Here is a 13,388-nt window from a genome sequence, read left to right as displayed (position 1 = left end):
GTATAATGGAACTATAGTGCACTTCCCATATATCTTATATGACACCAAAATATGTTGCATTTTGTCCTGTTCTCTCGTCTAAGGCTTCAATACGAACACCACTGTTCTAGGATACGGTCTTCTTGTCCTTGGCTACAGTATAGAATAGATATCCATTAATATCGTACCCTTGCCATGATGTGACCTGGCTAGATGGACCCGCTGCCAATCTTTTGATTGTTTGTTCCTCCACGGACTCCCCATCTGGTAGATGCAGGTCCTTCAACCGTGCATGCAGTCAGTCTCTCATGATCCAATTAGCCGAGCGACCATTACTTTCTGCACGAATCATGCTCAAGTGTTGATTGACTAAAGGTGTCATTATCGTGAGGTGTTGCAATATGCTATAATGTGCTTGTTGCACACCTTTGAAATCTTTGTCAATGAAGATTTTTCTCCCAACCATGCCCACACCTTCCAACCTCCCCAAAAAACATGTAATTGACAAACCAAGGGACACGTTATCCTTTAGGTAACCTAGACAAGACTCGATGACTTCCTCAGTACTGTATCCCTCTATCATGGACCCCTCGGGATGAGCACGATTCAGTACGTATCGGTTGAGGATGGACATAAAACGCTCATACGTCCACATTTCATGAAGGTAAAGTGGGACAAGTGCCCGTATCTGGTCGACCATGTGAATCAATAGTTGTTCGGTTATGTCAAAAAACCCCGGAGGGAAGCACATCTCGAGCTGCGCCATAGTTTCCACAATGAATTCTTTGAGATCCTGCAACTCGTCTTCATTTATCACCTTTTGTGAAATCCTATTGAAGAAGTAACACAACCGAGTGATTACCATCCTCACATATACTGGCTTGATTGCTCTGATTGCAATCGGGAGGAACAACATCAGCAACACATGACAATCATGACCGTTATAGCCGCATAGTGACAAATCTTTCATCGACACTAGTTTCCTTATGTTGGACGTGAAACGACTAGGGACTCTGATCCCTCTTAAGCTCTCGCACATTGCCTTCTTCTCATCACGTGTCAAGTTGTAGCTAGCTGGGGGAAGTTCGTACCTACCATTCCCTTTTTCAACAGGGTGAAGATCTTTTCTTATCTTAATGGCTACCAAGTCCTGTCGTGACATGTACGTATCCCTTGTTTTGGCAGATGTCTCCAGGAGGAGCCCAATTGTGTTACCAAACACATTCTTCTTGAGGTGCATACCATCGATTGCATGGCGTACCTCAAGATCTGCCCAATATGGCAAGTACTTGTAGAAAATGGACAGTTTCTTGAATGGTACGCCTTCGATAGGTTCCTTATCTCACTTTCTCTTCTTCCCATCTTCCTTCTTCTTCCCATAAATAACCTTGATGTTTCGGACCATATTGAAAACATAATGCCCGTCTCGTCGTTCTGGAGTAGAACGGAATTCAGGGTTGCCATCAAAATGATTATAGAACTTCTTACTTCGGTACCTATGCCCCTCAACCAAGAAACATCTGTATCCAAGGTAAACTACCTTCCGAGAACCCTCAAGGAAAGACGATACGGTGTCATCCACGCACACCGTGCATCCCGTCCTTCCTTTGATCTGTCCTGACAGGACAAACAATGCTTTATAATCATGGATAGTGACGAATATAATAGCTCTAAGATTAAAGGGATGTCGTGCAAAACCATCATATATATCGATACCTTCCTTCCATAAAGTTTCCATCACTTGCATCAGAGGCTCAAGAAAAACGTCTATATCAATGCCAGGATGCTTGGGGCCCTGTATAAGCACGGATAGCAAAAGATATTTCCTCTTCTGACACAGCCATATAGGCAGGTTGTACATTGTTAGTATCACTGGCCATGTGCTGTGGGTGCTACTTCTTTCACCAAATGGATTCATTCCATCTGTACTCAATGCGAACCAAACATTTCGTGGGTCGTTCCCAAATTCTAGACAGTATTTGTCATCGAATTTCTTCCACTGCCGAGCATCAGCTGGATGTCGGAGTTTTCCGTCACCCTTTTTGTGCTTATCTGAATCCCACCATCGCATCAGCTCAGCATCCTTTGGGTTTGAGAAGAAACTCCTAAGGCGATCGGAAACTGGGAGGTACCACATAACGATGGCGGGAATTCTACTCTGCTTCTCAGAAATGCCTAAAGTAGAGTCATCTGGCTCAACGAAGGCCCCCTTATTCACATTGGTTGGATCTTGATTGCCATCATCACAGTATCCAGCATTGTTTTTGTACCGACTTGCGGAACATGCAGGGTATTTCTTCAGGTCTTTAAAAGTGTCCCCACGATACAATATACAGTGATTAGGACACGCATGGATTCTTTCCACACCCATGGTGAATGGGCTGACAAGCTTCTTTGCTTTGTATGTGTTGGCTGGCACTTTATTTGGCTTTGGAAGCAACCAAGCCAAGATAGGAAGCAGATCATTGAAACTACCATCTAACCAACTATGCTTAGCCTTCAGAGTCAACAGCTCAAGTATGAAACGAAGCACGGTCTAGTGTTTCGGGCATCCCTTCGAGCGGTCATAAATAAGTTCCTCATCTGATTTTTTCACCGTCTTGAAGTTTGCTAACCCCCGGGCACTAGCAACCAATACCTCCGCTTTGGTGTGGCGCAACAACTGGCCGAGAAAATCACCATCGTCAAGTTCATCATCACTACTATCACCATCCATGGGATAGTCGACGTCATCACCATGGGATCCACCAATACCACCACCATCATCATCATTGTCGTTGACATCGTCATCATCTCCGCCGCCATGAAATAAGAATAAACCAATCTGTTAAAATCCTCGTCTTGTACGATTTGAACAAGTGGATTATCTGCCTGAGGTGGAGCATCCGTCTCGCCATGTTTCTTCCAGACCGTGTAGTCCTTGACAAAACCTCTCACAATCACATGCGATCTGATTGTAGTTGGTTCACTGAATACTCTCAAATTCTGGCAGTCATTGCATGGGCAATGCATCAGCTGTGTCTTCTCATTTCTTGCATGGTTCTCGGCAACTTGAATGAATTTGTTAAGCTCTGCACAAAAATAGGCGTCTGTCCTTTTTATAGTGTACATCCATGTCCTATCCGTCTCTGAACAGTAACAAATAATTCAAATGAATTAAAAAAGCAACTACTTACGTAAATAATTAGGAAAACATAAATTCATTTCTCCAAAGTATAATAACCATAAATGACATTGCAAATATACATACTAATCTATAGGCGTAGATATTAATAAAATGTAATTTAGATAGTACTAAATAAGAAAATAAAACCAAACATATTATTGTAACACAATTTCTTGCAAAAAAAACTATCATGCATGTGAGTGAAAATATGGAAAAAAACAAATCTTCTTCTCTCTCCTCCATAGATCTAGTGAGTACTTTACTTAGAAATGAGGCTAAAATATGTAGATCCAATACTAATGATTAGATAATCTTGTTCTCCATCTAAAATAGCACAACTTCATCCAAAAGTTTGAGGTAAATGATGTCTAAAATGGCTAATCCACACCATGGAGATCTAGAGCTAGTTAGAGGGAAAGAGAGCACCATTTGAGTCACAAATCTAACAAAAGAGCTTAGGAATGACAAGATATTAGCGTCAACTTACCTCCTAGGGCCCCAAACATCAAGGAAATCGAGTTGAAAACCTCTCCTCCCTTTTTTCCTTTTTTTCGATCTTGGGGAGCACCTCTCCCAATCCAATAATGGAGGGCCAGGAGGAGGAAGAAGCACCCTGATTTTTATATACCTTTTTAGGGGCGGGTGGGGGTGTCAGCCGCCCCTACAAATAATCATTTTTAGGGGTGGCTGACCCCCTCAGCCGCCCCTAAAAATGCCCTGCTTTTTAGGGGCAGGTGAGGGGGGGTGGGCCGCCCCTAAAAATGATAGTTTGTAGGGGCGGCTGACCCCCCCCCCCCCCGCCGCCCCAGAAAATGTCTCCTATTTTCAGGGGCGGCAGAGCGGGCCAGCCGCCCCTACAAATGCCATCTTTAGGGGCAGACCGTTTCTACGGTACCCTCGCTCTATTTATAGGGACGGGCGACTTTTTGGTAGACCCCTAAAAAAATGAGGCGTTGCTACAAATCATTTTTGTAGTAGTGCGTGGTATCTAGTTCATAGAACGCACACTGCACCGTAGCGACATCGGGGAAGAGACAAGCCTTCCTCTGGCAGTCCGGTACATTCCACCCTCTAGCAGCTTAGATGACGCCCGTGCCGTGGCAGAGCTTGTCATTTTCTCGGCAATCGATGACCTACTAGAAAAAACAGGCATAGCTCCCAGCACCATCGATATACTAGTTGTCAACTGCAGTGTCTTTTCACCAGTTCCATCCTTGGGTGACATGATCCTGAACCGATATAAGCTTCGAGATGACATCCACAATGTGACCTTGTCTGGGGTGGGTTGCAGTGCTGGATTAATCTCGGTGGGGCTTGCAAGAGACCTCCTTCGAGTTCGACCAGCAGCACAGCATGGTGCTCACGCTCTGGTTGTGTCTACAGAGACCATAACGCCCAACTTCTACAAGGGAAAGAACACTAGCATGCAAGTTACCAACATCCTCTTCCGCATGGGCGGCACAGCTGTGCTGCTATCTACATCCAAGTCTATGGCGCGGTTTCGGATCGCACACCTGGTCCGGACCACCACATGTGCTGATGACAGTTCTTACCACTGCATCTTTCACGAAGAAGATGTTGATGGCACGCTAGGCATGAATATATCTAGAAACATCTTAGCTACCGCTGCATTGAAGGCCAACTTCACTGCCATTGGGCCACTAGTTCTTCCACATTCAGTTCAACTATTTTACAAACTGTTTCTCATCATGATAAAGTATTCCAATGGACGGGTCAAGCAATACCATCCAGACTTCCGAAAAGCAGTCCAGCACTGGTGTATCCACCCCGGGGGACGACCAATGATCGACAAGGTTCAGCACAGCCTTGGTTTGTCAGACGAGCAGATGGAGCCGACGCGTATGACACTCCATCGGTTTGGAAACATGTCTAGCAGCACAATTTGGTATGAGTTGGCTTACATCGAGGCTAAGGGTCGAATGCGCAAGGGTGACCGGGTGTGGATGCTTGGCATTAGCTCTGGCTTCAAGTCCAATAGCGCTGTTTGGGACTGCATCCGACCAGCAGAGGTGGACAAGGCGTGGGCTAGCTGCATCTATAGATACCCAGTGGCTACCCCCACAGAAGCTTTGAATACTGTCTCGTGAAAAAAAGGCAAGAAAATAAATAATGGAAGTGTTATTGCTACTATGGCAATATTAATAATCATAAGCACTGGTTCTAGCCTTCTAATGCATGCATGGCTTGCGTCATTTATGTAACTGTGTTAGGTGACTAGTATTCAAACTTGTACTCAGTTTGGTCTTTTATAGTGTCTGGCTTATATCTATACCTACGTAGCGTGTATGGTTGAGTATACAAAGGGCAGCCCCAAATATGTGAAAGGGAGCACCAATAGCACAACCAAAAGAATCAGCTAGCTGTTGTATGTTCTTCCAAAAGAAACGTTTATTGGAATCAGATTAGACTTTCTATAATTAATTTTCAGACTAGTGGATTTAGCAAACTTTTGTAGAAGATCTTTGAGGCGCATGAGTTGTGATGTGTCAACTTTCATGACTATTAAGGTATCATCAGCATACATATTGCACTATGGGGAAGTCTACCATCTTGTATGGAAGTGGTGGCTGAAATAAACCATGTCTTTAAGCTGTCCAGGACTTGTGTATCCACCCGGGGACGATCAGTGATCGACAAGGTTCAGCACAGCCTTGGTTTGGCAGTCGAGCAGATGGAGCCATCACGTATGACACTCCATCGGTTTGGAAACCTGTCACTACAACAGAACAGGTGGTTTGTCCCGGTTGGAAAACCCCTGTTGTCCCGGATTCCCAACCGGGACCGCCAAGGCGGGACAAGGGGGGGGGGGGGGGCTGTCAGCCCGGGTTAGGGACCTGGGACAAAAGAGTACCTTTGGTCCCGGTTGAGAACACCAACCAGGACCAAAGGTGCTGCCAGGCCCGACGGTGATGGGAGTTTCGAACTGGCGGTGATGAGCTTTGTGTGGGAACATGATTGAATTCCAATGAAGAACCAACTTGTGACACTGTTTGAACATTCAAAACATGTAGTATGTCATTTATTCCCATTAATTCAAGCAAATGACGCATTTATAATTGAGCCTTGTGCATATATATTGGCAATCCGTAATTTAAATGTGCTTCCTTCATTTGATGATCTGGCCCCCATGCCATTGATTCAAATGGTCACATGTGCCATTGACACACATGTCATACATAATGAAAGGGGCAACAAATTCAGTATCAATTTTTACATTATAACTGGAGCTCCAGATCAGCATTTCTTCATCTCAAACTATGCTTATTCAGCCTGTTCCATTTCCTACAGTTACTTCTACCTGGTTTGGTGCAGCAGCTACAGCAAGCTATACCAAACGCACCCCTTGTATTTAACCCAGTTTTAGCACGAATGCCCTACTTTTACTTCTAGCTAGTAGCCTCATGAATAATTTTATGGGCTGACACTGCACTCTACAAAATGAACCTCCCATTATTTGATTGCTATTCACTACTACAAAGCATAGATATTGTAACACACACTTATAACACATAAGTCAATATGTTACAAAGAAGTTTTACAGTAACACAAAATTAAGTGTTCCGACAAATCTAGTAACACATAGTGTTTGGTTTGTAAAGTTGTGTTACTGATAAAGATTGTAGTAACACAAAACTAATGTTACACCTAAAGTATTACAAAGACGGTACTATCTTGTAACACAAAAAGATGTAAAAACCTGCATAGACACATTTCTTATATAGTAACACAAAATAATGATACATCTGTAATGTTACAAGGAAACATTCATATCTTACATCTGGCTTTAATTTCTAGGTAATATCATAAAGGCAAACACATATGAAAAATATTTTTTATTAATAATAAAGACTAGTTATTACTACAATCCTTGATCAATGCGACTAACACTTATAGTGCATGTTATCCATACCTACTGCTGGGCTAGCATGTGTAAGGATATCTTTATTAAGACTTGTTGCAAGTCAGCATGGAGAGTAACAATATTACATTGTTGCGTGTCAGCACCATTTTTGTTAGAAAAAAAGAAAAAATTGGCCAAAAAGAAAACACACGTTATTTCTAGTTCTAGGCTTTGAACCTACAACCTCTCTCCTCACATGATCCATTCTTACCATCCCACCTATATATCTTTTGCTCAATTATATGGAGTTTTATTTATTTTAGCTTCTATTTTCTTAAATTTTGATCAACTATTTAAATGTCAAAACCACATCAAGTCAAAAGCTTTTCAATTAAAAAATCGTAGGTCTTTTCGCAAACCCAATAATTTCCATATACAAGTCTCTACGGGTAGCTATTAATTTTCGAACAAGAATAGTCTCTATGAAAAGTTATCGTGCATGGATGACTGATCTATGCTAGGCTCCAATTTCACAGGCACGGATGAACAGTGATTACGCAACAGAGTAAAAATAGACACTTAACTATATGATGGGTTGTGAGAGTTAAATCGATCACTGATATGTTAGTGCCTTTATTACTAAAATTTGGAAATCTTTACCAAATTGTTGTATTTTAAAAATAGGTTATTATTTAAATTGATGTTTCCAAAAAATTACTAAATTAATGTTGAGGCATTGGTGTGCCAATAGTCCTACTCGTAAGACACATAGCCACAAGTCCTTTGCAGCATTTTATTTTTTTCTTCAAAAAATTAGTTGATGAGTGTGATTACTATTTAAATTTCCAAAATAAAACTTGGGAGAAGTATGAGTTGAACGATATATGGGCACGAATGTTTAAATCACTCAAACTAGTCACGTTTGTTATTTTGTGAATAAAGGTAATATTTTTTTTGGTGGGACCATTCACCTACATACTTATATTTAAAATATTTTATTCAAATTTAACACTAAAAAATATGATCGAAGTTGTTCTGATAATCGGTCGGCCCTGAAAGTATCTATTTTTTATAATTAAGTAAATACATTATGATAACACTATGATGGAAACTAAGAGAAATTTAAAATTGAGTAAATGCTTATCAAATTGCTGCAACTGCTCTGGCTTGGCCACACATCCCTCTCGATCTGCATCACATCCCGCTCTGCAGCGCGGCCGCCGCCGCCGCCGCAACCAAGCCCGCATGAGGCCCTTTACACCTGCGAGTCCTCCCCCTCTGGTTGATCGCTGCCGCTGATAACCGCCCGCCCGCTCCCCGATGGATTGATGGACGGCCGCCGGGCTGCAGCCATGCTCGTGGATCCACAACCGCAAGCACCTGTGCGACCCACGACAGTGGCACTTCCAGCATCCTCGGCGGCGGGGCCTTGGGCTTGCTCGTCACGGTGGTGATGCCTAGCCCGACGTCCCGACCTCAGTGGCACCTCCGGAGAGGTGCTCTGGGCCGACGCGGACGGGCCCTCTGGCGACTTCACAGGCGAGCGGAACAGCATCCACGGAGGCCACAACACCTCCTCTCCCTCCTACCGTCCTGCCCCCGTCCACCATGGCCTTCGAAAATTCTGGCGAGGTCAACACAGATGACGGGCTCAACATGTTTGATGAAATGCCCCAAGGTATACCGTACACCAAAGCTGCTATTTTCTGACCTGCACGTCCAGCCACTGTATTATCATTTACCTGAATTGTTTGTCGCATGTGTTTGCATACAAGGACAGGTGAAAAATTAGGAATTATGGTTAGCTTGTGGTCCAAACTGTTTGTATCTTGTGTTCTTGGTGACAAATGTTTTGCTTCAGGGAGCTCTCTCCATACTGAATGAGATAGAATAATTTCCTATATTCATTGTGTTTATGTACATGTGCATGGAGAAAATAGAATATGGATTATTGGGAAAAGATTTATTTGGAGACCGCGAAGGTAACTCCCCCAATAGTCCTAAATTTGGTATTGGGATATCTCCCAATTCTAGTTATTGGGAAATGATTATTGGGAGAGTAATAGAGATGCTCTTACGCTGTAATATAATAATGGTTGTGCTCCTACTTTTGAGTGTATAATCTCTTGTGATTATTCTCAACCAGCTTTTAGAAATTACGATGACCAGGTTTCAGAAATTAATCTTTGCATTTTCAGTTGTACCGTCCATTGTAGCATGTTGGTTCAGTTGTATTATCATTTTCACTTCTGGTCATGGCCTTTCTATCGTGTAACTAGGTGTATGCCACAGATCAGCGCACACAAGAAATCATTTTCCATTACCAGAATGAATGCCCCCTACCCCGAGGTACTACCTGTCCGTCTTTTCTTCCTTTTTAGAAGGGTGGATTACCTGCTTATGAATGCTTGATTATGCGAACTAGCTGTTACATTCAGTTAAATCTTATACATGTGCTTCAGTTATACATGTCGTGCTTACTCAATGTTTTTTTTGCAGTATTCGTTGAAACCTTTTTATCCAAAATTTAAGTATCCCTTAAAATAGTTAGATCAAAATGTTTTCTCCATACTGCCTGCTACATGACTGTACAGTTACCATGTTTGAGAAAAGATATTTCAGCCATTCCTGTCAATGTAGGTTTTATTTCATGGGGGATGTCTTATATGGTCATTGGAGAAGTAACAACCTTTTGGTGTACTGAGTACCAAACAGAAACACATAATGTCATGGGTATCATTGAAAATAGATTAGACCGAACTTAAGTCTTACTCTCACATAAGGAACATCTTTCAGATTTGCCTCTCAGCAAAAGGTTACCTCGAATTTCAGTCAGCCTTCCTTCAAATGACATGGTAAATATGAGTACCACTATTCTACTTTCTATCTAGTGCCACATGGAGATTGACTAACTCTACTTATATGAACAATGATATCAGCATGGCTGGGGAGGTATTATATTAAGTTTGATATTTTTTTCAAATTTCTTAATATATAATATAGTCGATCACCTGTTGATCATGCTAAAGGGGTATTAGTTGCATAGCCTTCGAGTTGTGTATGATATAGTTGATTTTTTAATATGTAATATTACAAGTAGCTTAATTTTTCTACATAGTTTGAATTGATACATATTAAAGCTATATTTGTGAATGCAGGTTGAAATGACAATGATTGAATTCTTATGTTTGTATGCATTCAAGAATGGATCAAGAAATAATGAATATTAGAATTTCTTGATACTGATGCTTAATTTTTTATTTTCACTGATACAGACTTTGTACACTTCACTACAATGTATATTTTCTCTGTACAAATATACTTTTATGTATACTATATACATTCAATTCCTTTCTACAATCAATGTACCTTCTTGTGATTATTGAAAATTATAATTTTGTGTGATTGTGCAAAATGTCATGCTTACTCCAAGAAAATAGTGTCAACATTACTTGCTATATGCAATGTGTAATAATGCTATTTTTATTTGAAAATTTGAATGTGTTACAATATGTAAAAGAAGTGTTACGAACCATATGTTCCTTTTTCAAAACTATGTTCTCTATCATAATGTGGAAATGTTGCTAAAGCTAAAAAGATATGTCTCAAAAGATAAAGATGTAACACTTGAGAAGTGTTCCACTAGATCAATAATTGTGTTACAAATTAGTAATATTTTTTTGGGATATAAAACAACACATGTATTTTGTTCCAATAGATTAGGCTATAGTAACATCGCATATAGTGACACTAACAAGATGTGTTACTAGGAAACATAGTAACACATTTATTGAGCTATTGTAACGTAAGTTGGTGTTACTAAAACCTTGTTCTGTAGTAGTGATTCTTCTTCCCATGAAAAAGAGGCCGTTTTCTGATGATCAAGGAATAGCATTGACCTTTATTTGATGGGGACATGGCAGGGTGAAAATAGACTAAAAGTTGAAAATTTGAAAATTCTTTCAAAACTTACTTTAAAGTTTCAAAAATGTTGAAACTTGCACATCCATAGTTCATGTTATGACAAATTGCAAATGTTAGGGTCCAAAATCCTTCTAGATTATTACATACAAAAATGTTAAACCGAGTATGCTTATTGTCTGAAAATCTTTCTTCAACCTCACAAGAGGCCACCACTACAGTGCCTGCAATACAGTCAATGAAGGTGGTGATGAAACCATATTAATTTATAGATAATGTGAATGAGGAATACTAAATGTTTGGTCAAGGTACTTTTATTAGTTTGCATCTGTTTCCATCATCTTGTAAATCTGTGTCTGACCCCTTGGAGATAAAATTGTGCAAATGAGGAGGTGGCGTGGACATCAAGATCAATTTAGAGGACAACAGTGCCTTTGATAAGGGTCCTAGTTTCCCAGATCTGTACGACCATGTCCATCGCAACATACACCAAAGTGCCCACATGCATGTTGAAGATTGTCAAAAATTGTGAATTATGCAATGCCAAGAAGATTGAGGATGAGTCAAAAATAACTGTTGCCGTGAGGGAAAGATTAGTTTGCCCATCCAAAATACACCACCTGAATTCATGCGGCCTGGTCAAGATCAGATTCTTCTGATGCCAGACATTTCAGTGATAACATAAGATATAGTAATGGCCATTTATTGTTCACTTCTCTCTACTGCTGCATTGATAGTATGACAACCAACATCAGAAATAGCTGTGTTTACACATTTGTGATTTTGTTGACTATTTGTTGAATATCTTTTCAAAGTTTTCTAGAACGCAAAGGAGCACCCCCTGAAAGGAAAATGGCCAATGAGCCCCTTCCCAATCTAGCCCTATAGGCACGAGGTCACTTTTATTGTGGTTGATGGTTACACTTCAGAACTGTTCAAAACAAGACATCTTCCACTAAATGTTAGTAGTTTTCTCAATATCACTGTAGGGAAAACAAAACGTAGCATCAGCATATTAAAGGTACACGATATCTCCCTTACAAATAGGCATGGAGGCTTCGATTAAACCTTTGTTTGGTAACCTTAGCCATCATTTTTTGTAAACACATATGCAACTGCATAAAACAAAAGATGTGATAAAATATTCCCCTGTCTAAGCCATTTTCCTTATTTAAAGTACTATTCTCATCATTTATCGCAACGCACAACCACTTTACCAATCCATCATCTCTATTTATAACCAGAACCTCTTGACACTAACATCTTTGACCTCATAACTAATCTAATCATATGTCTTTTCCTAATATAGTTTGTTACCAAATCGTTGCGAAAGAAAAAAATCCCCAAAGGGTGATCATTTAATATAAACAAAATAAAGCCTAATATATAGTCATATCTATTAATTGGAGTATGAGTGAATAATTGCCCTTTTTTCTCCATTAGCTTGTGCTTTTAATATGCAATCCAAGCCGAAGGTCTCAAATTTGAATTCTACAATTTATTAAAGGAATTATTGCCCACTCCTATTTCATCCATCCACTAAAGCACGGATGGAAACTTTCCTACATCCACCCAACAAAATATCCCCGCTGAGACACCTAGAACTTGTGTACCCAGCAATATGTACCCAGAAAAACAACTATATTAAAATCTACGACTAGCAATCATCCAACAAAGCATCGGATGGCTACGGATCGGAGGCTTCAACACGCGCGCTGCATGCTTCAACGCGCACGCTCGCACCGTCATCAACACCCCGCGATTGCCGTCGATGCCCACGGCTCGATTCCCAGCCGCGACAACTTTTTTTACTTTTTTTTCCTGTTCCAATCCCTCCTACGCCACCTCTCCCCCTCAGGCCCTCCTCCACGCTTCCTCGCTCTCTCCTGACAGGGCCTAGCCTTCCTCTCGATCCAATCGAGATCCACGGGTGCTCTCCTCGCGAGCCGCCGCATGAGCCGCAGCTCAAGCAGGCGCGTGCTGTGGGGCGGCGAGGGGCACGGCCGGCAGCGGCCAGCGCGTGCTGCAGGGTTTTTGCTACAAAAAGGATTTTTGCTAAACCAGAATTACACCCCATCCATCCACTAAAGCACGGATGGAAACTTTCCTGCATCCACCCAACAAAAAACCCCCGCTGAGACACCTAGAACTTGTGTACCCAGCAATATGTACCCAGAAAAACAACTATACTAAAATATACGGCTAGCAATCATCCAACAAAAGCATCGGATGGCTACGGATCGGAGGCTTCAACGCGCGCTCACACCGTCCTCGACACCCCGCGATTGCCGTTGATGCCCACGGCTCGATTCCCAGCTGCGACAACTTTTTTTCTTTTTTTTTTTCCTGTTCCAATCCCTCCCACGCCACCTCTCCCCCTCAGGCCCTCCTCCTCCTCGCTTCCTCGCTCTCTCCTGACAGGGCCTAGCCTTCCTCTCGATCCAATCGAGATCCACGGGT

The 13,388-nt window shown here is 41.5% G+C and overlaps 1 protein-coding gene and 1 long non-coding RNA gene across 3 annotated transcripts; both read left to right on the top strand.

The window, feature by feature from the left end:
- Positions 1 to 4,368: 4,368 nt before the first annotated feature.
- LOC120639961 (3-ketoacyl-CoA synthase 5-like) lies at positions 4,369 to 5,253 on the top strand. The gene has a single exon (XM_039915870.1). It carries the CDS (start codon positions 4,369 to 4,371, stop codon positions 5,251 to 5,253), a length of 885 nt encoding a protein of 294 aa, XP_039771804.1.
- Positions 5,254 to 8,155: 2,902 nt separating this feature from the next.
- On the top strand, positions 8,156 to 10,396 carry LOC120639919. 2 transcript variants are annotated; one of them, XR_005661725.1, is made up of 4 exons: positions 8,157 to 8,685; positions 9,287 to 9,356; positions 9,648 to 9,862; positions 10,166 to 10,386. It is a non-coding gene; the product is annotated as an uncharacterized LOC120639919 (long non-coding RNA). The 2 variants fall into 2 exon arrangements; XR_005661724.1 differs by having other exon boundaries at positions 8,156 to 8,685; positions 9,648 to 10,396.
- The last annotated feature ends 2,992 nt before the right edge of the window (positions 10,397 to 13,388 follow it).

Source organism: Panicum virgatum, chromosome 7K, assembly GCF_016808335.1.
Source record: "Panicum virgatum strain AP13 chromosome 7K, P.virgatum_v5, whole genome shotgun sequence".
Taxonomy (NCBI): Eukaryota; Viridiplantae; Streptophyta; class Magnoliopsida; order Poales; family Poaceae; genus Panicum; species Panicum virgatum.
This window is presented reverse-complemented; position numbering and strand designations above follow the sequence as displayed.

Excerpts from the sequence above, each read along its gene's own strand:
- LOC120639961 (XM_039915870.1), top strand. The coding sequence starts at position 4,369 with ATGATCCTGAACCGATATAAGCTTCGAGATGACATCCACAATGTGACC.